Source organism: Rattus norvegicus, chromosome 1, assembly GCF_021556685.1.
Source record: "Rattus norvegicus strain SHRSP/BbbUtx chromosome 1, alternate assembly SHRSP_T2T, whole genome shotgun sequence".
Classification (NCBI taxonomy): Eukaryota; Metazoa; Chordata; class Mammalia; order Rodentia; family Muridae; genus Rattus; species Rattus norvegicus.
This window is the reverse complement of record NC_141534.1, coordinates 215,673,379-215,701,051: the sequence shown is the minus strand read 5'-3', so window position 1 is coordinate 215,701,051 and position 27,673 is coordinate 215,673,379. Positions and strand designations below refer to the sequence as shown.

The 27,673-nt window shown below is 48.0% G+C and overlaps 3 protein-coding genes and 1 pseudogene across 33 annotated transcripts in view; 2 read left to right on the top strand and 2 right to left on the bottom strand.

The window, feature by feature from the left end:
* The window catches only part of Rpl37-ps2 (ribosomal protein L37, pseudogene 2), a 37,379-nt pseudogene extending 31,345 nt beyond the window's left edge, over window positions 1-6,034 (bottom strand). The window contains 1 exon segment of one of the 2 annotated variants that reach the window (NR_203089.1): window positions 3,829-6,034. The product of NR_203089.1 is annotated as a ribosomal protein L37, pseudogene 2, transcript variant 1 (transcript). 2 annotated transcript variants of the gene reach the window in all.
* Window positions 6,035-6,445: 411 nt separating this feature from the next.
* Snx32 (sorting nexin 32) lies at window positions 6,446-23,142 on the top strand. Of its 29 annotated transcripts, none has more exons than XM_087574206.1 (13): window positions 6,446-6,628; window positions 19,228-19,332; window positions 19,710-19,772; window positions 19,862-19,983; window positions 20,143-20,266; window positions 20,418-20,522; window positions 20,642-20,747; window positions 20,829-20,904; window positions 21,088-21,127; window positions 21,678-21,764; window positions 21,860-22,019; window positions 22,094-22,179; window positions 22,884-23,142. In XM_087574206.1, exons 1-13 carry the CDS (start codon window positions 6,569-6,571, stop codon window positions 22,944-22,946), a joined length of 1,197 nt encoding a protein of 398 aa, XP_087430332.1. In that variant the 5' UTR covers window positions 6,446-6,568; the 3' UTR covers window positions 22,947-23,142. The 29 variants fall into 29 exon arrangements, with proteins under 29 accessions (XP_087430332.1, XP_087430404.1, XP_087430321.1 ...); XM_087574278.1 differs by having other exon boundaries at window positions 19,686-19,756; XM_087574195.1 differs by having other exon boundaries at window positions 19,686-19,772.
* Window positions 14,122-15,129, top strand: Mageb10 (MAGE family member B10). Its single transcript, NM_001409280.1, has one exon. It carries the CDS (start codon window positions 14,172-14,174, stop codon window positions 15,027-15,029), a length of 858 nt encoding a protein of 285 aa, NP_001396209.1. The 5' UTR covers window positions 14,122-14,171; the 3' UTR covers window positions 15,030-15,129.
* Window positions 23,143-23,876: 734 nt separating the features above from the next.
* Cfl1 (cofilin 1) lies at window positions 23,877-27,409 on the bottom strand. Its single transcript, NM_017147.3, has 4 exons — window positions 27,330-27,409; window positions 25,153-25,460; window positions 24,712-24,788; window positions 23,877-24,516 (listed from the first exon to the last, which is right to left on the bottom strand). Exons 1-4 carry the CDS (start codon window positions 27,330-27,332, stop codon window positions 24,404-24,406), a joined length of 501 nt encoding a protein of 166 aa, NP_058843.1. The 5' UTR covers window positions 27,333-27,409; the 3' UTR covers window positions 23,877-24,403.
* Window positions 27,410-27,673: the final 264 nt, after the last annotated feature.

The window sequence follows — 27,673 nt, the reverse complement described above, 5'->3', positions numbered from 1 at the left end:
CCACAACCACATGGTGGCTCACAACCATCTGTAATGATATCTGATTCCCTTTTCTGGTGTGCATGAAAACGGCTACAGTGTACTCATCTAAAATAAATAAATAAAAAATCTTGAAGAAGAGGAGGAGGAGGAGGAAGAAGAGGAGGAGGGCAGAATGGCCTTGCATATTTGCAATGTCAGCATTTAGGACACTGAGACAGGATCGAGAGGTTGAGGTCAGCTGGGGCTACATAACAAGTTCAAGCTCGGGGTAAGGCAAGACCTTACCTCAAAACAAACAAACACACAAATGTACCGGAGAAATGACTCAGTGATTGAGAACACTTGCTGACTTTGCAAAGACCTGGCTCACAACTCCGGTTCCAAAAGATCCAACACCCTCTTCTGGGCTGCATGGGCACAGCACCCATGTGGTGCATAGACATACGTGCAAGCAAAAACACTCATACATGTCAGAAGAAATCTCTTTAAATTTCTTTTGAAACGAACACAAAAAAAGCACCCTGCTGGTAGGCCTGAGGCAGCAGGAGCTTATCTTTACAGGGTTCCACGTCCACTATCTCGCCTTGATTGGCCAACCACAGGGTCAGAGTTCTCAGAAAATGGAAGAAAGAGGGAGCAATCAGTTTATGGCCGAGGAAGGAGCAGAAACATCAGGGTCAGAGAGCAGAAAACAGGCCACAGCCACAGACTGACTGGCTGTGTAATTGGCTCCAGCGTAAAAATAGATCTACAGTCCCAGTGGCCACTATGGAGGAAAACAAAGCACATCGGCGAGTGCTCCGCACGCATTCTGTGCCCAGACAAACCTCAGGGTCAAGTGTGGAACAAAGACCTCTGTGAGCACCACAGAGACAGTCATGCAGGAAAACCACTGCAATGATTTATCCCTTGATGTCAAATGGTTCTGAGAAGGGTAGAGTCAATGAATGCAAGATGGATTCCGTGAGTACACACTTAGTGGACTACCGCAGGCCCCACACAGACACACATTTCTGTTCTCGTACAGCTTACATGCTGGAGAGGACAGGGAGATGATTAATAACTACTACAGGCACAGTGTGGTTTGTAAGTCTAACACTCAGTAGGCTAAAACATGATTGAGGGTAACATAGGAAGACTTGTCTCAAGGTGGGAGGGGCAGGGAACTGAAACAATGTTTGACTCCTATGGTCACTTTCTGTGGCATCTACCAGATGATGTAACGGACCAAAATAAGGAAAAGAGGGATAGGGAAACTATCTAAGGGTTCACCGTGCACACGGAAATATAGCAAAGGGCTTAAAAATCTTTGGAAAACAATGAAAAAGTATGAGACAGCCAAATGCAGTGCCTGGCATTTCTTTTTTTTTTTTTTTCTTTTTTTTTCTTTTTTTTTTTTTTGGTTCTTTTTTTTCGGAGCTGGGAACCGAACCCAGGGCCTTGCGCTTCCTAGGTAAGCGCTCTACCACTGAGCTAAATCCCCAGCCCCATGCCTGGCATTTCTGATTCCAGCTGAGGCAGCTATGCATTTGAGGCCAGCCTGGGCTGCACTTCGAGTTGTAGGCAAGGGTGGGCTATAGCCTGAGACCTTGCCAAAACAAATGAAGGCTGGAGATTTTTGGTGCTGTCAGAGTGCTTGCCTCGTGCACAAGCCCTGGGCTCCATTCTCAGCACCACATAAATTGAGTATGGTGGTTCGCACCTGAGACCTCACAACTCTGGAGGTGGAGTGAGGAGGGTAAGAAAGTCAAGGTCATTGTTAGCCACATATTGAATTTGAGAATTTGAAGCCAGCCTGGGCTACAGAAGACTCTGTTTCAAACACACACACCACTATCACCACCACCACCACCACCACCACCACCACCACCACCACCACCACCAACAACAACAACAATTAAAAAACAATTAGGGGGTTGGGGATGTAGCTAGGCCCAGCGCAAGGCCCTGGGTTCGGTCCCCAGCTCCGAAAAAAAAAAAAAAAGAAAGAAAGAAAAATAAAGAGGCTAGGGATTTAGCTCAGTGGTAGAGCACTTTTTTTTTTTAAATTTTTTTATTTACTCATTTATTATATATAAGTACACTGTAGCTGTCTTCAGATACACCAGAAGAGGGCATCAGATCTCTTTACAGATGGTTGTGAGCCACCATGTGGTTGCTGGGAATTGAACTCATGACCTCTGGAAGAGCAGTCAGGTGCTCTTAACCACTGAGCCATCTCTCCAGCCCAGTGGTAGAGCACTTACCTAGGAAGCACAAGGCCCTGGGTTCGGTCCCCAGCTCCGAAAAAAAGAACCAAAAAAAAAAAAAAAAAAAAAAAAAAAGAATAGTCAGAGGAAAATGGGGGTGAAATATCTTTTTTTTTTTTTTTTTTTTTTTTTAAAAAAGACAGGCTGTCTTAGAAATTGTTCTGTAGATCAGGCTGGCCTTGATCTCAAAGAGATCTGCCTGCTTCTGCCTTCAGAGTGCTGGAATTAAATGTGCCACCACCTCAGGCTTGGTGAAATATTCTATTCTATCCACTCTACTACTCTACCATAGGAACCTATCTTAATAATGGCACTTTGTTTGTTTGTTTTTTAGGTTTTTGTTTTTTGTTTGTTTTGGGGTGTGTGTGTGTGTGTGTGTGTGTGTGTGTGTGTGTGTGTGTCCGAGGAAGTAGTAAACCTCCAGTTTAGTTCTGGGAATAGAACCCGGGTCTTTCTCAAGAACAACAAATGCCCTTAACCAGTGAGCCCACTCTCCAGCCTGATCATGGAGTCTTTTTTTTTTTTTTCCCTTTTTCTTTTTTTCGGAGCTGGGGACCGAACCCAGGGCCTTGCGCTTCCTAGGCAAGCACTCTACCACTGAGCTAAATCCCCAACCCCATGGAGTCTTGACAATAGATACTTGAGCCCTTTTCTGGTCCTTGGGATGAGGGAAGATTATGAACAAGGCGTGAGTCAAGTGTACAAGCCTGCAATACCAGAAATCAGGAGGATTGAGACTCTGATGCAGCCTGAGCTAAGAAGAAACAGATATTCCAGTCCTTGGGAGACAGAGGCAGGTAAATATTTGTATTTGAGAGAGCAGCCTGGTCTACATATAGTTCCAGGCCAGTCAGGTGTACATCTCTAACCCATCATCAAAACCAAACCAGACAGACGAACAAAAACACAAAAAACCAGGTAACTGGATGAATATTAAAAGTGAAAGATATAGTCAGGTTGTGGTGGCCCACATCTTTAACCCTAGTGGAGGGTTGGGGATTTAGCTCAGTGGTAGAGCGCTTGCCTAGCAAGCGTAAGGCCCTGGGTTCGGTCCCCAGCTCCAGAAAAAAAAAAAAAAAAAAAAAAACCCTAGTGGAGGCAGGTGGATCTCTGAGTTCCAGGACAGCCTGGGCTACATAGAGAAACCCTGGAGAGAGAGAGAGAGAGAGAGAGAGAGAGAGAGAGAGAGAGAGAGAGAGAGAGAGAGAGAGAGAGAGAGAATCCAGGTACAAAGAAAAACTTCACATTAAAACTTCACATTAAATCCAGGCACTTCAAATCTGACATCAGGAGCGGTGAGCCTGGGAAAATGAGATTAGTGACCAGTGATGCCGAGTTTGGTTCAGACCCACAGGGCTCTGTAAGAGGACTGTCAATACAGACTGCATGGAATGTATAGAAACAGTAAAGGAAATCAGTTTAAAATTCGATGCACGCCTTTAATCCAGCACTCAGGAGGCAGAGGCAAGTGAGTTGGAGGCTAGCCTGGTCTACAGAGCAAGTTCCAGGATAGCCAGGGCTACACAGAGAGACCCTATCTCAAAAAACTAAAAAAAAAATAAATAAATAAAAAACAAAAAACAAAAAACCAACAAACCTAAGCGCTGTGGCAGGGTGCGGCCTCTCATCTCCTTCACCTTTTATTCAGTCGATGCTTTCCTCTTCGCTTCTCCCAGCTGGAGCCCCTCTGCTGGTGTCTGCTTCAGGCACCTCCTTCTTTGCTGCTTCTCCACGGCCTTTGATGTCAAACCTTTATCCTGCTATAATCTGTTTTTGACCACCTACATCTCGTAGCCCTGACCATGTCCATGTCTGTCAAAATCCAGCTACCTCTACCTCCAGACCCTTTTCTCAAACGGTTCTTTTTTTTTTTTTTTTTTTTTTTGGTTCTTTTTTTCGGAGCTGGGGACCGAACCCAGGGCCTTGCGCTCTCAAACAGTTCTTTAAGCAGAAAACAGTCAGTATCCTTCTATGTAGCATTCACTCCCAAATCGTTTCTGTCTCCTTAAAATGCTTCCATTGTCCTCTTTCCCACTCTTCACGTCCATTGAGGCTGGCTTGGCCTCCATGTCCAGTGGCTCTTCATGCTCCTATGAGGCCCAGACTCCTCACTCACATTTGCCCTTTCATGACCAACGAAGTCCTTGACTCCAGCTTCTCCTTGATGTTCAATACTCCAGTCTCCTTCTTCACCTCCATCTTTTCAGTCACCCGGTTCCCTGGAGCTTTCTCCGAGTGTGTCTTTCTCTTCCATAGGAACAGATTTATCAGCAGTATCTCCTACTCCATGCAAGACATGACTATCAACGTCCACCCCTTTCTCTGCCCCTTCTTGGTCGTCTATTGCTTCCACACTGTCAGAAGGAATTTGCATTTCCTGACTCATATTTTCCATCAAGCTTCCATCACCAGTGACATTTATCACTCTTTCAATAGTTTCTTCGGTCGCACTTCCTGCTCTTGAAGGCTCTTCTAGTTTCACCTCATCAGACTCCAGTTCCTCAATATTTGACTCCAGTATATCTTCAGTGGATCTCAAATTTCTATCACCAGTCCTCAGCTTCTCTCTACTGGGCCTAAGTTTCTCTCTTCCCAACTTTGCCTTCTCTCTGGACCCACGCCTCTCTCCACTATCTGACACCTTCTCTCTGATGGATCCCCGCTTCTCTCCACTGTCTGACACCTTCTCTCTGATGGATCCCCGCTTCTCTCCACTGTCTGACACCTTCTCTCTGATGGATCCCCGCTTCTCTCCACTGTCTGACACCTTCTCTCTGATAGATCCCCGCTTCTCTCTAGTGTCTGACACCTTCTCTCTGATGGATCCCCGCTTCTCTCTAGTGTCTGACACCTTCTCTCTGATGGACCCCCGCTTCTCTCCACTGTCTGACACCTTCTCTCTGATAGATCCCCGCTTCTCTCCACTGTCTGACACCTTCTCTCTGATGGATCCCCGCTTCTCTCCACTGTCTGACACCTTCTCTCTGATGGATCCCCGCTTCTCTCCACTGTCTGACACCTTCTCTCTGATAGATCCCCGCTTCTCTCCACTGTCTGACACCTTCTCTCTGATGGACCCCCGCCTCTCTCTACTGTCCATCTTCTCTACAACAGACACCCGCTTCTCCCTACTGTCCATTTTTTCATCAGCAGACCTCCGCTTCTCTCCCCTGCCTATCACCTTCTCTCCAATGGACACCCGTTTCTCTCTCTTGGACATCAAGTTCTCTCCACTCGACTCCAACTCCGCATTTTGCCTCAGTTGATCCCCTCTGGACCTCAAGTCCTCTTCAGTGGTTCTCAACTTGCCCCTGGATGTAGACTTCAAGTTTTCTTCATGCCCTGCAGTCATCTCTTTACTCTTAGATACACCAGCTTTGAGTCTGCCCTCCAGCTTTCTCCAAGCCTCCTCTGGGATGTCATCCTCCAAACCTACTGGAGCCTGCACCGTCCTTCTTACACTGTTCAGGAGCTTCACCTCCACTGTCTCCTGCTGCAGCGTCGATTTCTCTTTTGAGAGCCTCTTCCCTGTGCCCTCCAGCTTCCAGTATTCAGATTCCAACTTTGGGTTAGACTTTAGCACGTTTCTGTCCAAGAGTTCCACTCTCTTCCCAATCACGATGAGTCCATTCCAGGGTACCCACACCTTCTCTTTCTCTCGCACTTGCGCCTTCTTGGAGTGTGACTCCGGTGACGATCGCCTTAGGTCCGGGCGGGGCTTCCTATGGGCGCCCGGTATCCCGGCCTTACTGCGTCCCCGCGGCTCTGTAAGCTGTTTCCTCCATTCTTTCCAGCCCGGGTGTGAAAACAGTAACGGAAGCTCTTTCTCCACAGACATTGCAGCCTGCCCTCACCCTTAAACCCCCTGACCCACTCTGGTTCCCCATTCCTCCCAACCCAAACCTCCCTCCCAACCCTCTCCCCCCTCCGGACTCCCCGCCCCGCCCACCGCCTGGTGGCGCCAAGCTGCCCTAGTGCGCCTGTGCACTTCTGCTCGTGCCCGTTAGAAGAAGGCGGGGCCCGGAACGGCCGGGTTTCTGGGGTCCACTCGCTGGACCCGTACGTGACCTCTGTGACCCTAGAGCCCCTCAGGCCCTGGCCTATCCTGGGCCAGCTCTCTGGTACCGCCTAAAAGCTCACGTAAGATTGACAGGTCTCTCAGCCAATAGAGGCTCATGTGGTAAAATTGATGCCCAGTCAGAAGGAGCAGCTGTGGGCAATAGGAACCACCCAGGGAGGCGGCAGCTAGTGTCAATGTCAGCGGATAGCATCCCTACAAGATTCCCTCATCCAACCTCTTGGAACGCGCGGGCCGTGACCTGTCGTAGGATTCTTGTATGTCCCAGCTAAGGAGAATCATGGAGGAGCATCAACAGGAAGCTGGGAAAGAGAGTAAGGTAAAGGAAGGAAATAAAACCTCTTCCTACTCCACCTCACTTCATCATACCATATCAAGCAGGGAGAGAGACCCGAGCAAGGGAACGCGGCGCTTCTATAAGGCCCCTGCATAGGGGCAGGTTGAGGATGCAAAGATAATCAGGATTTTTTTTCCCAGCCTGCATAGATGGAATCGGACCTGTCACTGTCCCACCTCTGCCCCCTCCCCCAATCAACCCAGTACTGTCTTGATGGGGAGAACAAAGCAGTCTGCAAGTACTGAGAAGGGTGAGAGTCCCGTTGAGTTTACAGGCTCGCCTGTGTATGTGTGTTCATATATTTGTAATTACGCCATCCATTCTTCATTTATTTCCTTCAGCCACATTCAATAGTTATTGGGGGTCTTCATTGTTTTGGGATTTGCATAAATTCACACTTGAGATAGCAGCGTAGTGAGCTGGGACAGAGATAGGGAATGGAACTGCTGTGGTCTATTCTGGAAGTCACATCTTCCTCAAGCAGCTACCCAGCAGAGTGGGTCAGAATAGAGATAGATATTAGGAAGGAAACCAGGGACAAGGGGCCTGACTGCAGGAAACAGCTAGTCTGCCTGTATTTGAAGGTGGAGGTGAGGGCAGAACGCCTGCCTTGGGAGTGCCAGAGAATCCAAGTAGCACGTGGGATTCAAGTGGAATTTGGAGGGATAAGGCAGGCCGACCATGGCTTTCTGTTTATATATGTTCATATTATATATATATATGGGTTGGGGAGATTGCTCAGTGGTTAAGAGCACTGACTACTCTCCCAGAGGACCTGAGTTCAAATCCTAGTACCCACATGGTGGCTCACAACCATCTGTTCTCTTCTGGTGTGTCTGAGGACAGAGAGACAGTGTATGCATATACAATAAATAAACAAATCATATATATACATATATATATATGGAGAGAGAGAGAGAGAGAGAGAGAGAGAGAGCGAGAGAGCACTAGGCATAGTGAGACACACCTTTAATCCTGGAACTCCAGGGGCGGGGGTGGGGGCGGGAAGACCTCTATGAATTATGAATTCCAGGCCAGCTTGGTCTACATAGAGTGTTGTAGGCAAGTCAGGACCATATAGTGAGATCTTGTCTCAAAAGTAAAAGGATGTATATACATATAGATGTATATGTGTGTATATAGATATATATAGATATATGCTTAGAACATGTTTTTAAAGTGATTAGAATCCAGATGTAATCTCAGCACTTATAAGGGTGAGGCAGGAAGATTTCCATGAATTTAAGGCCCACTGGAACTACAATGCAAGACTCTGTCATAAATACATAAACTTATTTATTAGAACAATGCCTAATATATTATAAGACCAAATATAAATGTTACCTATTGGTATTGTTGTGGGTGCCATTATCATATGGGTTACTGAAAGTGTATTGAATTATTAAACTGATGAGTATGCCCGGATTTGTACAGGCAACATTTTCTGAAAATTCTTTTTTATATTCATCCTCTAGGTTAAATACTGCCTTCACAAAGGGCATCTTTCAATTTTTTTTTCTTTTTTTCAGAGCTGGGGACCGAACCTAGGGCCTTGCGCTCGCTAGGCAAGCGCTCTACCGCTGAGCTAAATCCCCAACCCCGCATCTTTCAATTTTAAAGACAAAGCAGGAGAGATAGCCTAGTCATTAAGAATTCTTGCTACTCTTGCACCCAAATTGGTTCTCAGCACCCAAATTAGGAGTCTCCCAACTGCCTGTAACTCCAGCTACTGGGGCTCTGATGCCCTCTTCTGGACTTCATGGGTCCTTGCACTCAAATGTGCATACTCCTGTGCACACACATAATACATGAATACAAATTTTAAATTAAATGTAGAAATATTAAAAGGAACATAAAGGACTTGGAACGTGTGTTTTAGTGGGATATTACTTGCCTAGCAAGGAACCCAGTTTGAGCCTTAGCACTGCAAAAAAATAATGATGATGGTGATGGTAGTGACGATGATGATGATGATATATGAGTAAGAAAATAATAGGGGAGGAGAATGTGTGTATATTTGATAATCTTACTAAAGGCAAGAAAAATATAAAAAGATGAGACACACCAGGACAAAGAGATGATGCACATCTGAGGATGGGTGTACATATGCTGATGTCACACTGGAGCCAAGACTTAGGAGCTGGGTCCAGGAGGATCGTGAAGAGTTCAAGGTCATCCTCAGCTTCGTGTCGAGGTAGAAGCCAGCCTTCTACACATAGGGAGGCCCTGGCTCAAAGTGAGACAAAGAGCAAAACAGAACAACAGAGATAACTTAAAAGAGAGCCTGGAAGTTTTCACCACACAGATGATGAGTCTTTAAGAAGATGAAATGCGGGGTTGGGGATTTGGCTCAGTGGTAGAGCGCTTGCCTAGCAAGCGCAAGGCCCTGGGTTCGATCCCTAGCTCCGAAAAAAAAGAATAGGAAAAAAAAAAAAGAAAATGAAATGCTATAGGCAGTGGTGGCTCTCACCTAATCCCAGCACTTGCAGGCAGAGGCAGCAGGCGAGCTCTGTGAGTTCAAGGCCAGCCTGGTCTACAAATGGAGTTCCAGGACAGCCAGGGCTACACAGAGAAACCCTGCCTCAGAAAAGAGGTGGGGGGGGGGGAGAAGAGGGGGAGGAAGAAGAGGAGGAAGAGGAAGTGGAGGAAGATGCTAATTCCTCTGATCGGACTGTTTCTCATTATACACACATACCAAATTATCATCATTGTACCTACAAAGATATAAAAATGTGTCAATTCGGGGCTGGGGATTTAGCTCAGTGGTAGAGCACTTACCTAGGAAGCGCAAGGCCCTGGGTTCGGTCCCCAGCTCCGAAAAAAAGAACCAAAAAAAAAAAAAAGTGTCAATTCGGAGTTGGGGATTTAGCTCAGTGGTAGAGCGCTTGCCTAGCAAGCGCAAGGCCCTGGATTCGGTCCTCAGCTAAAAAAAAAAAAAAAAAAAAAAAAAAAAAAAAAAAAATGTGTCAATTCAAAGAAACTAGAAAAGATGTTTCTGGCCAGTGAGATGGCTCTTTGGGTCAAGGCCCTTGCTAACAAGCTTGACAACTTAAATTTGATCCCAAGACCAACATGATAGGAGGAGAGACTCCAACCTCCATATGCTACCTTGGCACACTTGTGCCAGCACACGTATGCACACAGATAGGTGTAATAAGTGTAAAATAAAGAGATGTTTAGCTGTGGACATATCTACATTTAGAGATAACTTTGGAGAGGTTTCCAGTTGCACATTCACTTCCTGTAAGCACCTCAACAGATGCTTGTTTCATTTTTGATAATGTTGCAATTTTTTCAAGGAATTTATCTAAGCCTTGAAAATTACCTAATCTATTTGGACTAAACTTGTTTAAGAAGACACTGGGCCCATTATTATTATTATTAGATCCATTACTACCACTACCGCTGCTGCTGCTGCTACTTCTATTGAGACAGGGTCTCTCTGCATAGCCCTGGCTGTCCTGGAACTCGATCCGTACACCAGGATGACCTAGAACCCAGAGATCCATCCTCCTGTCTCTGCCTCCTGAGTGCTGGGATTAAAGACATGTGCCACAAGTATGTTTATTTTAAAACTTTTATTATGTTTATCTGTCTATCTAGATGTGAGAGAGAGAGAGAGAGAGAGAGAGAGAGAGAGAGAGAGAGAGAGCGCAAACATCAGATGACCTCTGTATGTTCTCCACAGGTACATACATGATTCACAGACATACATACAGGCAAACCATATAATAGTTTTTTTTAATATAAAGAAAAGCCATTAGCTTATTTTAAAGTGCAGAATGTCGGTTTTGTGTTCTTGAGATACGATCTTTTTTTTTTTTAAAGATTTATTCATTTATTATATGTAAGTACACTGTAGCTGTCTTCAGACACACCAGAAGAGGGCATCAGATCTCATTACAGATGGTTGTGAGCCACCATGTGGTTGCTGGGAATTGAACTCAGGACCTCTGGAAGAGCAGTCGGGTGCTCTTAACTGCTGAGCCATCTCTCCAGCCCTTGAGATAAGATCTTTACAATCTTGTTTGCCTCATATTTTAGTCACCCTGCTTCAGCCTCCTAAATGCTGAAATCACATATTTAAGCCACCATACCCAGCTGGAACGTTTGACTTTTAATTGAACCATTTAGACCATTCACAATTATTGAAATTACCCACATAGTACACTAAAAACTTACAATCTTACTTTGTGTTATCTCATCCCATTTTTTGGCCTATGTGTGTGTATGTGGTGAGTGTATGTATTTGAAGGTATATTGTCTGTGCATGTGAGCCCTGAGGCTAATGTGCCGTTTTTTGAAAATATTTACTCTTGGGAGTTGGGGATTTGGCTCAGTGGTAGAGCGGTTGCCTAGCAAGCGCAAGGCCCTGGGTTCAGTCCCCAGCTCCGAAGAAAAGAAAAGAAAAAAGAAAATATTTACTCTTATTTCATGTGTTTTGTCTGTCCGTATGTCTACACACTGTGTGCAAGCAGCGCTGAAGGAAGTCAGGATTCCCTGTAACACAGTTGTTAACCACAGTTTTAGCCACAATACAGGTACCAGGAACTGACCCTGGTCCTCTGGAAGAGCAGTCCAATGCTCTTAACTGCTCAGCCATCCCTCTGGTTCCTTGTTGCTGTCTCTTCATTGAAGCCAGAGTTTGCCGTTTGAGCCAGTCTGCTCTAGATATTCAATCTCTCCCTGTCATAAGCTAGGGTTATAAATTCTATACCAAGCCTACCTGGCTTTTACCTGAGTTCTGGGGATCCCAAGGCCTGCCTTCTGTTTATATAGCAAGCAGACACTTTACCTATCTCCCCAGCTTCCCACCTGTTCGGGGTTTTTTGGTTTGTTTGGTTGGTTGGTTTTTAGGATCTTAAAGTATTTTTAACTGTGTATAGGTGTATGCTTGCCTGTGGTATGTGTAGATGAGTGCCGGTGCCCTCAGGAGCTAGAGGTATCAGATCCCCTGGAGCTGGAGTTACAAAGGGTTATAAACCACGATGGTGCTGGGAACTGCAGTTGTTCTGGAAGAGCAGCAAGTTCCTGTTAATGCTGAGCCAGCTCTCCAGCCCCTACTCTCCTTCCTCATGAGGTAGCCCAGCCTCACTGCGTAGGCCAGATTACCTTGAATTCTTCATAACCCTCCCTCCTCAGCCTTCTGAATGCTGTGATTACAGCATTGATGGCTCTACACCACGGTCAGTGTGTCATTCATTTGTCTCCTTTCTTTCTTTCTTTTTTTTTTTCCGGAGCTGGGGACCGAACCCAGGGCCTTGCGCTTCCTAGGTAAGCGCTCTACCACTGAGCTAAATCCCCAACCCCCTCTCCTTTCTAATTTTGTAATAAAGATTCATTTCTATTATTTATGTGAATGTCTCTGTGTCTGAGTATATGTACATGCCTGTGGAGTCCAGAAGTTCAGGCTGGCCTTGAACTCACAGAGATCTGCCTCTGATTAAAGATGTGGACCACCATTCTTGTCCTATAATTTTTTTTTAATGTTTTAGACTTTTTGTTTGTTTTGTTTAATTTGTTTATGAAGATACTGTCTTTGTTGTTGGTGGTGGTGGTTTGGTTTTTGTGACAGAGTTTCTCTTTTTATCCCTGGCTGGCCTGGAACTCAGAGATCCATCCACCTGCCTCTGCCTCCTGAGTTTTTGGATTAAAGGCGTGGGCCACCACTGCCCAGCCTTAATGTTTCCTTTTTATGTATCTGGGTATTTTCATGTATGTATGCACACCACATTCATGCTTTGTGTACATGGAGGAGAAGAGGGTGTCAGAGTTGCCATGTGGATGCTGGGAACTGAACTCAGGTCCTCTGGAAAAGCAGCCAGTGCTCTTAACCCCTGACCCATCTTTCCAGCCCCACAAATTATTGAAAAACAGAAACAGAAGAACAACTCCTAGCTTATTTCTCTCTAGCCATCTGTCAAGAGGAGAGATGAGTGTTGGTGACAGCCACACAGCAGGAATATCCCGAGTGCCAGTGGCCTTACCTCAAGATGATGGCTCCAGTGAGAATTCTTACTGCTTTAAATTTTTTTAAATTGGGGCTGGAGAGATGGCTCAGAGGTTAAGAGCACTGATTGCTCTTCCAGAGGTCCTGAGTTCAATTCCCAGCAACCACATGGTGGCTCACAACCATCTGTAAGTCTGAAGACAGCAATAGTGTACTCATGTACATGAAATAAATAAATCTTTAAAAAAATTTTAATTAAAATTTGTTGTTGTTGTTTGTTTGTTTTGATTTTCAAGGCAGGTTTCTGTGATGCCTCTGCTGTCCTGGAATTCACTCTGTAAACCAGACTGGCCTCCAACTCAAAGATCTTCTTGCCTCTGCCTCCTGAGTGTTGGGATTAAATGTGTGCACCACCACTGTTCCACTTAAATTTTTAAAAAAAATTAAGGTTCAGTTTTTAAATGTGTGTCTCTGTGTATATGTCTGTGTGTGTGTCTGTGTGTACACAAGAGTTCAGGTGCTCTCAGTGGCATGGAGTCCTTGGAGCTGGAATTACAAGTGGTTACGGGGCCTCTGGAAGAGCAAGTGCATGCTCCTAACCGCTGAACCACCCCTCCAGCTCCTGGTTTTAGTCTTTGTTTTATATATTATTACTGGGGCGGGGGGGGGGGGGGCTGAGTGTAGAGAAAACCTACCCGGGGAGATGTGTGGAGATCAGAGGATGATGACCTTTGGGATTCTGTTCCCTCTTCCCCAATGGATTCCAGAAAGCAATCTCAGGTCACCAAGTTTGTCCAACAAGTGCTTTTATCTACAGAGCCATCTTGTTGGCCCTCAAATGGGATAGTCTAAATTAGGTGTATTTGACAAAGTTTTGTCAACACTTGGCAGATGGAGGCAACGTGAAGAGTTTGAGGGCATCATCAGCTGCATAGGCATCCTCTCCAACGAACAAAAATGTACATGTATTTTATCACCCTACTCCCAAAGTTATCAGAAACATTAAGGGAAAAGAGGCCAAATGTGATGGATGGTTCCAACCGGTACCAGACACTCCAGAGAACAAGACAGGACAGCCAGTTTGGCCCAGTGGCAGTTTACTGCCAATCCTGATGACTTGAGTTCAATTAGTCATTCCACTTGGTGGAAGGTGGGAACCAACTCCCTCTGACTGCCACGTGTTGCCCTCATAAAACCAAGCCTTGCTGATAGCTGCTTGCTAGCATGTGCAGGGGCCTTGGGTTCCATCCACAGCACTACAAGAAAAAGGAGAAGGACAAATCAATCCACAAACCATAAAATATGATCAAGTTAAATTAGGAAGATATTATGCCAGGATGGTAGTTCTGTCAGAATGGAAAATTGCAAGACAACTTCTGGGAATGCGAGGTGCTAGGCATTTGAAAGCAGCCAATAAGATCCAGCACAAATTCAACTTGGAAGCATGGTTTGTCTCCACGCCCCACTCCTCTCCCCCACCCCCACTCCCGCCCACCCACCGCGCGGGCGCCCCGTGCAGGTGACTCCTAGTCATCCGGTGTGACCGGTTACAGGAGCATCTCTCCACCTGGTCACATGTTGCAAAAAACGAGGAGCAGGAGCCATCCTGGTGCCCAGCTAGGGGGCGGCAGTGGCTGCTGCCCGAGTGTCTCAGGAGAGATCCCGAGCGTGGCTGGACACCCGGATGCCTCTCTGGACACCCTAGGCGCCCGGTCGCTGAGCTCTCAGGCTCAGGCCACCTCCACCCGGGAGCTCCGGACCCAGAAGCAGCTGGAGCTTAAGGTGGCAGAGCTGGTGCAGTTCTTGCTGATTAAGGACCAGAAGAAGATTCCCATCAAGCGGTCCGGCATCCTGAAACATGTCATCAGAGACTACAAAGACATCTTCCCGGACCTGCTTAAGCTGGCTGCTGAACGGCTCCATTATGTGTTCGGGTACAAGCTGGTGGAACTGGAACCCAAGAGCAACGCCTACATCCTCATCAATGCCCTGGAGCCAGTGGAGGAGGATGGTGAATTGAGAGGCTACCAGGGAACGCCCACCACCGGTCTCCTGATGATTATTTTAGGGCTCATCTTTATGAATGGCCACAGCATCCCAGAAGCCGATGTCTGGGATTTTCTACGTCGTTTGGGGGTGTGCCCCACCAAGAAGCATTCAGTTTTCGGGGATCCGAAGAAACTCATTACTGAAGACTTCGTGAGACAGCGTTACCTGGAGTCCCGGCGGATACCCCACACAGATCCTGTGGACTGTGAGCTCCAGTGGGGTCCACGAGCAAATCTGGAAACCAGCAAGATGAAAGTCCTGAAATTTGTAGCTAAAATCCACAATCAAGATCCCAAGGACTGGCCCACTCAATACTGTGAAGCCTTGGCAGATGAGCAGCGTAGGCTCAGACCTGAGCCAAGTGGTCCAGTCCCAACCTCTTGAAGTAAATGTCCTAGATTCTCACGCTCACGCCGGAAGAATAGGGAATGTGGGTGTGGAAGGAGCATATTTCCACAACAATTAAAATGTATTTTAAGGTGTATTTAAGGTGTGTTTCAGGGTTTTTTTCCTTATAGAATGGTGGGAGGTGAATCTCTGTGTTCAAGGCCAGGGTGGTCTCCAGGGTGAGTTCCAGGACAGCCTGGGCTACACAGAGAAACCCTGTCTCGAAAAACAAACAAAAACCCTACAAAAACAAAAGTAAAAGAATTGTGTTAGAAACACATGCACACGTGTGCCATGCACATGTAGGGGTCTGAGGACAGTGTATGGGGGCTCGTGTCACACTGTGAAGTGAGAACCTGATCAGGCACCCACACTCACTGAGTCACATCATCTGCTGATACTTGTTTTTTGGTTTTGTTTTTTTGTTTTTAGTTGTGTGTTTCTCTGTGCCCTGGAACTTACTCTGTAGACCAGGCTGATCTTGAACTCACAGAAATCTGCCTCCTCCTACTTCCCCAGTGCTGAGAATAACGGTGTGCGCCAGCACCACCTGGGGTTTTTAGTTGTTTTTAAGCAAGAGTCTTTTTAAATTATTTATTTTATATATAAGCACACTGTAGCTGTCTTCAGACACACCAGAAGAGGGGATCAGATCCCATTACAGATGGTTGTGAGCCACGATGTAGTTGCTGGGAATTGAACTCAGGACCTCTGGAAGAACAACCAGTGCTCTTAACCGCTGAGCCATCTCTCCAGCCCTTAAGCAAGAGTCTTATGTAACCCAGGCTTGTCTCAAACTTCTTATCCGCCCCGTCCTGAGTGCTGCAAAAAGCCAGGCATGGTGATGGTGTACCTGCAATTCCAGCACCCTGGAAGCAGAAGTAGGAAAATTAAAGATGGAAGCTAGCCTGAGCTATATATCTTTGGGCCAGCCTGAGCTACATGGAAATACTCTGCCTCACAAAATAAAAAAATAAACCATTTTATTTTAAATATTTTAATTTTTAAATTCTGTATCTGCGTGCGTGTATATGCATATGAGTGTAGGTACCTTCAAATGCCAGGAGAGGTTGTTGGGTCTTCTGGAACTGGAGTTACAGTCAGTTAATAGATGCTGGAACCCCAGTTCTCTTTTATTTTTTTTTTTCTTTTTTTTTCCCCCGGAGCTGGGAACTGAACCCAGGGCCTTTCGGTTGCTAGGCAAGCGCTCTACCACTGAGCTAAATCCCCAACCCCTCTCTTTTATTTTTAATTTTATGTCTATGGGTGCTTTGTCTGCAAGTCTGTCTGTACAGTGATCACATCTGGTGCAGAAGACTTAGGATCACATGGGGCTGGAGTTCCAGATGGTTGTAGCCTGTGGGGTTGACCCCAGACCTCTGCAAGAGACCTTCCCTTAACTGCTGAGTCATCTCATGAACCTCTGCATAAAAATGTTAAAGCAGAATAACAGGGACGAGCAGATTTATCCTGAGAAAGGGAGAGAAATCTGATACAAATCAGCAGCCATCTAAGGAGCTTCATTAATATGATAAAAGACATGGAAAATACCTCTTTGAACTTTGTGTTTTAAAAATTTGTTCTGTGTGTGTGAAAGTGTATGTGAGTGTGTGGGTGTGTGTGGGTGTGTGTGTACATTCGCGTGTGAGTGTCACAACAGGGTGGTCAGAGGACAGCTTTGTAAACTTATCTTTCCTGCCTCCTTTAGGTAGTCCCATTAAGCTTTCAAAACAAATGCTGTAACTGCCTAGCCTTCTTGCTGGGCCCAGCATTGAATTTTGAAAGCATTTTTTCTTTGAACTCTGGTTGTTGTTGTTGTTGTTGTTGATGTTGATGATTTTATTCTATGTGTTTGAGTATTTTGCTTTCGTGTAGATATGTGTATCATGTGCCTGTCTGGTGCCCTCAGGAGGTCAGAAGAGGGTATCAGGTCCTTGGAACCGGAGTTACAGACGGTTGTAAGCATGTGGGTGTTGAGATCACTGACCCATCTCTTCAGCCCCTATTTTCCTCGTAGTTACACTTTTTTAAAAAATGTGGGGGTGATTGTACCAAGACAAATATGTGGAAGTCAGAGGAAAATTGAAGGGACTCAATTCTAGACTTCTACGGTAGGTCACATTGGAGTCATCCTGCTGGGCTGCAGGGAACATTACCAGCTGAGCTGTCTCACCAACCCTCCAGCTCTCTTTTCCTTTAGTGAGGCAGTGTCGTGTGGGTCAGACTGGCCTTGAACTGACTATAATAGTCAAATCTGGCCTTGAACTCTGCCTACAATCTCTTGAAGTAATTACGGGCTTAAAGTCTTGATCTTCCTGCCCACACCTCCCGAGTGAGGGTTTGCACTGCCACACCCAGCTGGGAAGTCATTGTCTATGATCATAAATGGCCAAGGGCTTCCTTTATCGCCCACACTATCTGTCGCTTATGCAGTCATAGAGGACAGTAAGACAGACGCAGGAAACAAAGACACGAAGGCTGGAAAGAAAGAGTAAAACTTAAAAGTTATAGGTTTATGTAAGTACTAAACCTAAAAGAGTCTAAAAACTAATGGCAAATTTAGCAAGTGTCTTAGGGTTTCAATTGCTGTGAACTGACACCATGACCAAAGCAACTCTTATAAAGGACAACGTTTAATTGGGGATGGCTTACGGGTTCAGAGATTGAGTCCATTATCATCAAGGTGGGAGCATGGCAGCATCCAGGCAGGCATGGTGCAGGAGGAGCTGAAAGTTGCACATCTTCATCCAAAGAAAGCCAAGAACAGATTACTATTTTTTAGACAGCTAGACATTCTTCCTCCAACAAGGTCATACCTACTCCAACAGGGCTGTGGCACTCCTAATTGTGCCACTCCCTGGGCCAAGCATATTCAAACCACAACAAAGTATTGTGATGACTTATAAGAACAAGCAGAGCCACAACTCAGCAGATACATTTGATGCAGATGATAAAGGATCTCTTGAGCTTAATCTCAAGCTAACATTCTGCCTTAATAAAGTACCTCATGACAGAATTAATTTAAATATTTGCATCAGGAAAATCACAATCATCTTCAGAGCACTTTCATCAAGAGGTTTTTCAAATATTTTCTGGAACTATAGCAGCGATATGAAGAAGAGACACCAATGACTTTCATATGTAGAGTGCTGTTCTTGTTTTGAAAGGTTTTATTTATTGAGGCAGCATCTCTCTGTATAATCCAGACTGGTCTGTCTCTCTTTTTGTTTCAGCCACCAGAAATCTGTGGGTTCAGGTTTATTTAGGTATACCTCGCATTGTTGTTTTTAAATAGTTAATAGGAATGAAGATATAAAGATTTAAAGACGAATATATTTTAAACAATACTAGCTTCCTCTCCTGTGCCTTTACTATTCATAAACTAATATATAAATAAAAATTAATATTCAAAAAAATAAGCAGAGCCTAGAGCCAGGTATAGTAGCACACACTTTTAATCCCAGCACTGGGGAGGCAGAGGGAAGGAGATCTCTGTGAGTTTGATGCCAACCTGGTCTACAGAGTCCCAGGCAGCCAGGGGGCTACACAGAGATACTCTGTCTCATTTATAAATAAATAAGTAAATACGTAAATATGTAAAAAAAATAATAAAATAGCTTGGGCTAAAGTTTAGCTCAATGGCAGAACACTTGCTTCACAAGTGTCAGGCATGAATCCAGCCATGCCCAGCACTACAGGAAAGGTGATGATGGTGGTGGTGGTGATGATGATGATGATAGTAATAACAGTAATAATATAATGTGGGAACTAATAATTCTGATATAAAGGCCAAGACAGAAGGACTAATAGGACAGAAGACTGGGCTGATCAATATATCAAGTTCCAGGCCAGTCAGACCTATGTAGTAAGATGCTGTTTGGAGAAGAATCCCTGATAAAGCATAAACTATTGCTCAGTGGGCAACAAAAGTTAAAAACCCACGTGCTACTGCCACGCCTTCCTGTACCACCTCTGCTCACATGACCAAAGGAAAAACTGTCAGACATTGGCTAGCCTTGAACTCTTGGTTCTCTTAGACACAGCAGAAGTAGGGACTGAGCAGGCATTCTGCCTGCCTGAGGATGGGAGCTGAGGAAAAGCTTTGGTCGGTAATGGTACACTCTGAGCAGCATCTCCAGAGAGGAGGCAAGACACAGGGGCTTCAATCAACCAACTTGCCCTCTCTGCTCCACAGCCTTCCTCCACGTCAGTCGATCTGCAGGGGGACAGTCCCTTACAGGTGGAGATTTCTGATGCAGTGAGTGAGCGGGACAAGGTGAAGTTCACTGTGCAAACCAAGGTAAGGTGGCTTGTTGGTCAGGAGGTGGACAGCTAGCCTGGGGTGGGAGGCAGAGCCAGCGCAACTTTTAGCCCCTTAGAAAGCGTCATCCGGGGTTGGGGATTTAGCTCAGTGGTAGAGCGCTTGCCTAGCAAGCGCAAGGCCCTGGGTTCAGTCCCCACCTCCGAAAAAAAGAACCAAAAAAAAAAAAGCGTCATCCCTGAGTGCCCATTGACAAACAGGTCTCAAATGGGGTTTGGGATGGGAATGCCAAAAAATGGGTGCTCAGCAGGTTCGGTGACGGCAGGCTGGGGGAAGATGGGGTCTCATGCAGGTCTCTGGGCTTCCAGAGTGGTCTCCCTCACTTTGCCCAGCCTGAGTTCTCAGTGGTTCGGCAGCACGAAGAGTTCATCTGGCTACACGACACCTATGTGGAGAATGAAGAGTACGCCGGCCTCATCGTGAGGAGGGGGCAGGGCTGGGCTGGGACGGGAACTCCCAGACAGAAGGCTGTGACAGCCCCTTGGCAATGCATCCTTCCTTTGAGCAGATTCCCCCAGCCCCTCCCAGGCCAGACTTTGAGGCTTCACGGGAAAAGTTGCAGAAGTTGGGTGAGGGGAACAGCTCCATCACCCGGGAAGAATTCGCCAGGATGAAGCAGGAGCTAGAAGCGTGAGTATCCAAACCCCAACCCATCCCCCCAGGGCTCCAGAGTGTCTTCCCCAGCTATGGTAGATGTCCTGAGACCGGGACCTCTGCGCCAGGTCTGTTGAGGGGGTAATTATCATGATGGAGCCCAGTGTGGAGGTCAAGCTGTCCATGTTCCCACAGGGAGTACTTGGCCATCTTTAAGAAGACTGTTGCGATGCATGAAATCTTCCTGCAGCGCCTGGCAGCCCATCCCACCCTGCGTCGGGACCACAACCTCTCTGTCTTCTTGGAATATAGTCAGGATGTAAGCTGGTTGAGCATGGTGGATCTGAGACCAAGGTGGGGGTAATCAGGCCTGATAATGTCACCCAGTCTGCTTCCAGTGTGGGCGGCATTTGACCAGGGTAGAAGGTACAAGTGCCCCACCGGAGCATCTCACCCTCCCCTGTGCTTAGCTGAGCGTTCGAGAGAAGAACAGGAAGGAGGTCTTGGGAGGGTTCCTGAAGAGCATCGTCAGGTCTGCAGATGAAGTCCTCATCACCGGCATATCAGGGCTCAAGGTGACCCTTTGGCTGTGGGAGACCCATTAATGGTGTGGGCTGCCAGGAAAGTGACACACGGGATGCTTATACTGCCATGCTCCTGGTACCTGGATAAGTGTTCTGTTTCCAACCCTTAGGAGGTAGATGACTTCTTTGAGCATGAGAGGACCTTCCTGGTAGAATACCACACCCGAATCCGGGACACCTGCCAGAGGGCCGACCGTGTTATGCACTCCCACAAGTGTACGAGAGTTGAGGGTTCACACCGTGGGTGGGGCTTGGCGTGCAGATCTAGGGGCTCTAACTGAGGTTGCTTCCCAACAGGCCTGGCAGACAACTACATCCCTCTCTCTGCTGCACTGAGCAGTCTCGGAACCCAGGCGGTCAACCAACTGAAGAGGTGAGGCTTTACCTCCGGGCCTGTACTTGTGTGTGCTCACAGGGGTGTGCATTCTATAGAGATCCAGGGGTTGGGGGGGCTGTGCAGAAGCTTCTGAAGGAGTTAGGGGAGAAAAGATTCCAAGGAGGGTTTGAGGGAAGGGAGGCCTTGAGCTGCCCCAGATCCTTGCCCTCCACATTCCAGGAGCTTCCTGAAGCTGGCAGAGCTCTTCGAACGACTGAGAGTAAGTACTGCCTTCTGCACTCAGTCTTCTCTAGAGCTGATAGGTGTGCTTGGTGGTTCCCACTCTAGACTGGCTTCCAAAGACATGAAGACATGTAAAAAGCGTGCCAGTCAGACGGTGAGGGGTGGGAGTGGGAGCAAGGCACAGGGTATGCTCTGGAAGACTGTCTTGAGCCCATCATTCTGTTGAGACGCATACATCCCACCCAACATCTTCCCAAGGAAGCAAGCCACATGCCAAGCTAAGAAATGTGCTCAAGGGCCTGCAGGGCCTTGTCCACTCCAGAACCCAACATACAAAGCCCTTAGCTGGTCCTTTAGGCCTTTTGTGATCTGGTCATAGGCAGCCTACTCTGTTTTGGCTCTGTACCCTACTGAACATATGGTTCACTAGGCTTGCACCCACTTCCCTGGCCTGCCTTCTGAAACCCAGAGCCCCATGTGTAATAATTATCAAGAAGTTCTCATCTGGGTATGTAGAGGAGAGACCTCCAACCCTTTAGGTTCCCTCTTTCTCAAGCCCCCTTCCCGGTCTCACCTTCGTGATATAGAAGCTGGAAGGCAGGATAGCCTCTGATGAGGACCTGAAGCTGTCTGACATGCTGAGGTACTACATGCGAGACTCACAGGCAGCCAAGGTGAGAGGTAGCCCTAGATACTTTCAGGGATGAAGGCCATGTGGAGGGCTGGCAGCAAATCCATGACAACCGTCATCTTGTGCTGATGGCCTTAGGACCTGTTGTACCGGCGGCTTCGGGCACTGGCTGACTATGAGAATGCTAACAAGGCACTGGACAAAGCTCGGACTAGGAACCGGGAGGTGCAGCCGGCAGAGAGCCACCAACAGCTGTGCTGCCAGCGCTTCGAGCGCCTCTCTGACTCCGCCAAACGGGGTGAGCCCCGAAGGCTGGCATCACCCCACAGTAAACAGCCACCCTTGCCCTTACTCCTTTCTGTTTCTCTGCAGAGCTCATGGACTTCCAGTCTCGCCGGGTCTCCTCTTTCCGGAAGAATCTCATCGAGTTGGCAGAGCTGGAGCTCAAGCACGCCCGGGTGAGTGCTCACTGCCCATGAGCTCTTTTGCTCTCCCCCTCTTTCCCCAAGATGGGGGGGGGGGGGCACGTGTATGCGTGTACACTCGAGCAGTGGCAAGGGGCAGCATTGTCCAGCCAGACCTGGGGTCAAGGCAATGCGCTCCTCTCCTGAGGCCAGTGTTTTTCCCTTCTCTTCCTTGGGTGGTAGGAGGGGGAGCTTAAAGGCTGAGGAATGTATACAATAGTACCAGCCCTCAGGGAACTGAGGTCTTTTTTCCTCCAGGCCAGCACCCTGCTTCTCCAGAACACCCTTGTTGCCCTTAAAGGAGAGCCTTAGTGAAATCAGCTGCTGCTCTCCAATGGCAGCTGTCCTCAGTCTCCTACCCACTCCTTGCAAAAGAGCCCCCTTCCCTCCCATGGTGGCCACTATCCACACCCTTACTCTTCCTTGGGCAAATCCAGGCCCAAAGGCAGTTAGTTGCCTTTGCCTGACAGGGCAGCACGGGGGACACATGGGACCCTCGGGAGGGACCTAGCCCTCCCCACAGGCAGACTGAGTCAAAGCTTCACACCTCCATCCAGCCACTGGTTTTTGAAGAGTTCACTGGCATCCCCACCTGCTCCTTACAAATAAACAGCTCTGTTTTCCTGCCAGGAGTCCACTTGCCTTTACTTCCCCACAAGACCTGGAAACCACATGACCTCTCCTCTATTAAATGGCAGGTCCATGCTTCTGGGATTTGCATCACCCTCAGTCCTTGCAAGGAGTTTCCCAATCTGTTATAGCTCAGAGGTAGTATGCTTGACGACCATGCAGAAGGCCCTGGGCTCAGCGCCCAGCACCACAGAAAAACTAGTGTCCTTCCTGTCTGTCTTCTTATACCAAACAGCATAAAATGGGCCAGCCTTAATGGCTCTGTGGTCTTCGTAAGAAATCAAAGCAACATGTAACATAAAACCTCAATAAAGAAAAAGGCAGTGATAACGAACACCTTTAATCCCGGCACTCAGGAGGCAGAGACAGGCTGATCCAGTTCAAGCCCAGCCTGACCTACAGAGAAACCCTGTTTAAAAAACAAAAAAAGAATTCCCTTCACCCTTGCTATCAAAAGAGAACAGTCCCTTCCTGCAACCCTCCCAAAATTGGGGCCAGGTAAGGAATTGGGCTCTCCTGCCCTAGAGTACCAGCTTTTCCAGCCCTTAGGCCAGAATCCACAGAATCCAAGCTAAAGGCTCAGTCAGGGCTCTAGCTGGGGAAACAGTAGGTGGGGCAAGACACCTGGGTCTGAAGTCCCAGACTCCACCTGCTGACCCACCCTAAATGGACTCCAGCCCCAAGTACAGGAGGCCAAAGGCTCAATTTAGCAGCTCGTAGCACCACTGAACCTGGCAGAAGGGTAAGCCAACACCAGAGGGAGAGATCTAAGGGAACCTTAAAACTCAATAGATCACCGGAGTGAACTGTATTTAGCCCACAGGTAGAAAGGGGCTCAGGGCACCTCACTGTCCACTATAAAGGCCCATTAGCAAGCAGTTTCAGGTGTGATACACTGTGGGCCCAACTGCCCTATTCAACTACCTTGGCGCTAACCGTAGCACCCCACCGCAAAAAGGAGGTACATTTGCCAGGGGCCGAGCTGGGGGTGAAGCACCGGAAAACAACCGATCCATCTCTTATCACAGGGTCTCCAAGATCCCAAACCCAAAAGCCACATTGTTAATTAGCCTTTTTATTGTGTTTTTTTTTTTTTAAATTGAAGGTCCCTTACTGGTCCTGCTTCCATGAGTGGCCAAGATCAAGGGAAAGGGGAGGGCAACCAGCTGGTGCAGGGAGGGTCATTTCCACAGTTCATTTACACACAGAACTAAACAGACAAGCACAGAGTCACTATTGTGGTTAGAAGTTGGCAGCATGGGATGGGACAGATGAGGAGTAGGGGTGTCGTTAAAAAAAAAAATACAGGCTCCCCCCAAACTGGGTGCCTAGGACGGGACTTGGTCTGCTTCAACCCAAGAGGAATCAGAAGATCAAAAGCAGTTTGGGAAGGCCAGAACCGTCAGGGATGGAGGGAAAAGGACGGTCCAGGGGGTGGGAGGGATGTTTGGCAACTGGGGTGAAGGGAAAACCCTCCCCCTGCTGGAACCCCCCCAGCCCCTCCGGTCTGGCAGGAAAAGGGCAGCCTGCAACACCCAAGAGCAGGTCTGGGGCTGCTAGATGCTCCAGGCAGGGGGCTGGAGGTGGCTCACAAAGGCTTGCCCTCCAGGGAAATGACGGCGCTGCCACCTAGTTTCTCTGCCAGGGTGCAGCGGTCCTTGACCTCCTCGTAGCAGTTAGCTTGTAATTCGTGCTTGATTCCTATGGGGTAAAAAGGAGAGCAGTGAACAGGAAGCACTGGACTGGGGAGGCTTTATCTAGGAAGGAGCCATCAGAACAGAGGACAGGAAGAAGGTACCCCAGCTGTCAGGACAACGGAGGACCCCAGTATTGTCATGTATTCCAAACTGCCATCATGGCTCACACAGAAGTGCATACAAAGGAAGGGATCCTTACCTGTCAGTTTCTTCTTGATGGCATCCTTGGAGCTGGCATAGATCATTTTGCTCTTAAGGGGTGCACTCTCGGGGGCCCTGAAGACAAAGCGAGGAAAAGGATGCAGCTACCTCCAGGAAGAGAAGACTCCGGAGAAGAAACCTTTAGGATACTCAACAGTGGGGATTTTCTTTTCCCAAGTTCCCCACTGGTTTTGGTGGTGGTTGTTTTTGAAAAACAGGGTTTTCCTGCAGACCAGGCTAGTCTCCAAGTCAACAGACATCTGCTTCCCTCTGCCTCCCTCAACCTGGGTACCGACACCACTATGCCTAGCTCCTCTCTGGGAGGGTTTTGTTACAACCCTAACCCTCCCCACCAAGATCTGGGACAATTTCTGTTAAGCTCTGAGGTAGGGAACAGGAGGCAGGCAAAAGAGCTAGGATAAGGAGGTAAGGCGCTCACCAGAAAATGAATACCAGGTCCTCCTTCTTGCTCTCCTTGGTCTCATAGGTTGCGTCATAGAGAGCATAGCGGCAGTCCTTGTCTGGCAGCATCTTGACAAAAGTGGTGTAGGGGTCGTCCACAGTCTGCCCCACATCTCCTACCAGAATCTCCTTGCCCTCCTCCAGGATGATGTTCTTCTTGTCCTCACTCAGGCAAAAGAGCACTGCCTTCTTGCGTTTCTTCACTTCTTCTGGCGTTGAAGACTTGCGAACTTTCATGTCATTGAACACCTTGATGACTCCATCAGAGACAGCCACACCAGAGGCCTGAGGGACAAGTCAAATAATATGCCTTGTAAGGGAAAGGATTCTGGGGTATTCTTTCCAGTTACAGGAAACCTCAGTCAGGATAACAAAGGGTATAGCATACCTCTCAGCCCCACACAAATTAGTAAGATCCCTGTAGATGAATGACAATGTTTTTTTCCCTATCCAATTCATCATCTAAGAACTAGTTGGGACAAACTCCCTGCAAGGGAGAGGTTCAATTATCTAGTTCAACATTCCCATAAATGTTAGAAACAGTACTTATTAAAAAGAAAACCTAGTCAAGAGTGGTAGAGCATGCCTTTCTCTGAGTTTCAAGCCAGTCTGAGCTATAGAATGAGTTCCAGGACAACAGGGGCAACACAGAGAAATCCTATCTCTAACCCCCCCCCACCTCTGCTGAGTTGTGAACACGAGATTCAAAGGACCGGAAAGTTACTGATTAAAATGCTGACTTAGGACAGATACAAAAGACCAAACTCCTGGGGCATGGTCTCATCTCCACGAAAAAGAGAATCAGAACATCAGAAATTCACAAGACACCAACAGCTGCTCATTAGGCCCATCACAGCCTTCAAATGAAGTCATTGTATAAACGACACTCTTTCCTGCAGAGATCTCCCGAACACAAGAATTACAACCTTTAATTAAAGCCCTGCTGGACAACTCCGTGTCATCCAAGAGTACTAAGAGTCCTTAAAAAAAAAAAAAAAGACTAATAGGTCAACCGTAGTGTCCCAAATCGTCTAAAACTTTCTGCTTTGTATGGCCCTGGGGGACGACCCAATCAGAAATCTACAACCAACCCTCCCCACCACCACCATGGAACTGCAGAGGAAGCTATGCACGTGATTCACCCGCTTCCGGAGTAGGCGGAGAAAGATTGGGCTAGGTTCAGGGCCTCCCCAAGAGACACTGTCTCCCGGAGGCAGCCAGGCGGCGAGACTTCAGTTGTCTCAACGCCTAGTAATCGCCTTTAGGAATAGGCGTGAGCCCAGTCAGTTTGAGAGGTAGCTTGGGCCAGTCAGTCCACACAACAGTTTTCCATGCCCTCAGGCTAAGCATAAAAGCTGGGTGGCTTCCGGGCGGTACCCGCCTCGGTCACTTCCCTAAACGCGGCTCCACCCTCGGCTCCATCCGGCACAGCAGCAAAAGGCCTTAGCTCGTGTAGAGCTGCGGCCGGGATGGCAGGGCCCAAGCATGTGCGCACGCGCTGTTCTAGCTCTAACCGAAGTACACTGAATAGAGAAGAGGGTGTGTAATCGTTCTTTCTAGAAAGGGGGAGATAGCCTGTAAACCCGTGTTGAAAGGAGTCTCAGGAGCCGGCTACTCAATCAGGTTCCCTGATGCCTCAGCATCTCGGAGAGCCACGCCGCCCCCGCCCCTCCCAGACGGCGGAATCCCTGCCACCTGCTGTGGAGACCAACCTATCCGCAGAGGGATGATGTGGGGAAGGAACAGCCTTAGGGTGGGGCGCGCGCAGACACCTCGCGCGCTTTTCTCTAGTGGCCCCAGGGCAGGGTTTGGATGCCGCGTGCTCTGGTCCAGCGCGCGCCATCGAGAACCAGAGAGCGTTGCCCGAGGCTCCGCACACTGGACCCCTCCCCCACGGCCAGTGTTCGCGCTGGCGCAAAAGCAGAATGGGGGAAGGGAAAGGAGCCAGGGGGCGCACGAGCGACGTCCGAATCGGCCCTTCCCAGCGCCCACAGGCGCGCACGCGCAGCCTGCCCTTCAATGAGACCCTTAATCTCGCTCGGGGTGCTGGGGGATGGGATACTAAGAACGCTTCTCTGCCGCCCCCACCCCACCCGGCGCGCAAGCGACGGATCACGAAACCGCTTCCCTTAGGCGCAGTGGCCTAGTGCTCACCATGTTTCCGGAAACGAAAGGGAGACAGAAAAGAGCTACAGAAGAACAGAGCCGCCGCAGCTGCTGCCGGGATCCGACTGAACGCGGCCTCTCCCGGCCCCTTCCGTTTAGTAGGAGCCGCACAATGAGGGGCGGGGCGGCCTTCCGGCGCTCGCCGCGCGGGCCGACGGGAAGTGAAGTCCGAGGACTTTGCACCGAAATAGAACTAGCTGCTACCCAGTTCCGCAGAGCTTGAGGCGCAGAGTAGGCGGAGGCCGAGAGGCGTGGGCTGTTGCACGGAGAATGAACCCATTGGTGCAATGGACCAGAGCACGCTCTAAGCCAAGAGGCCTATCGCTTGATAA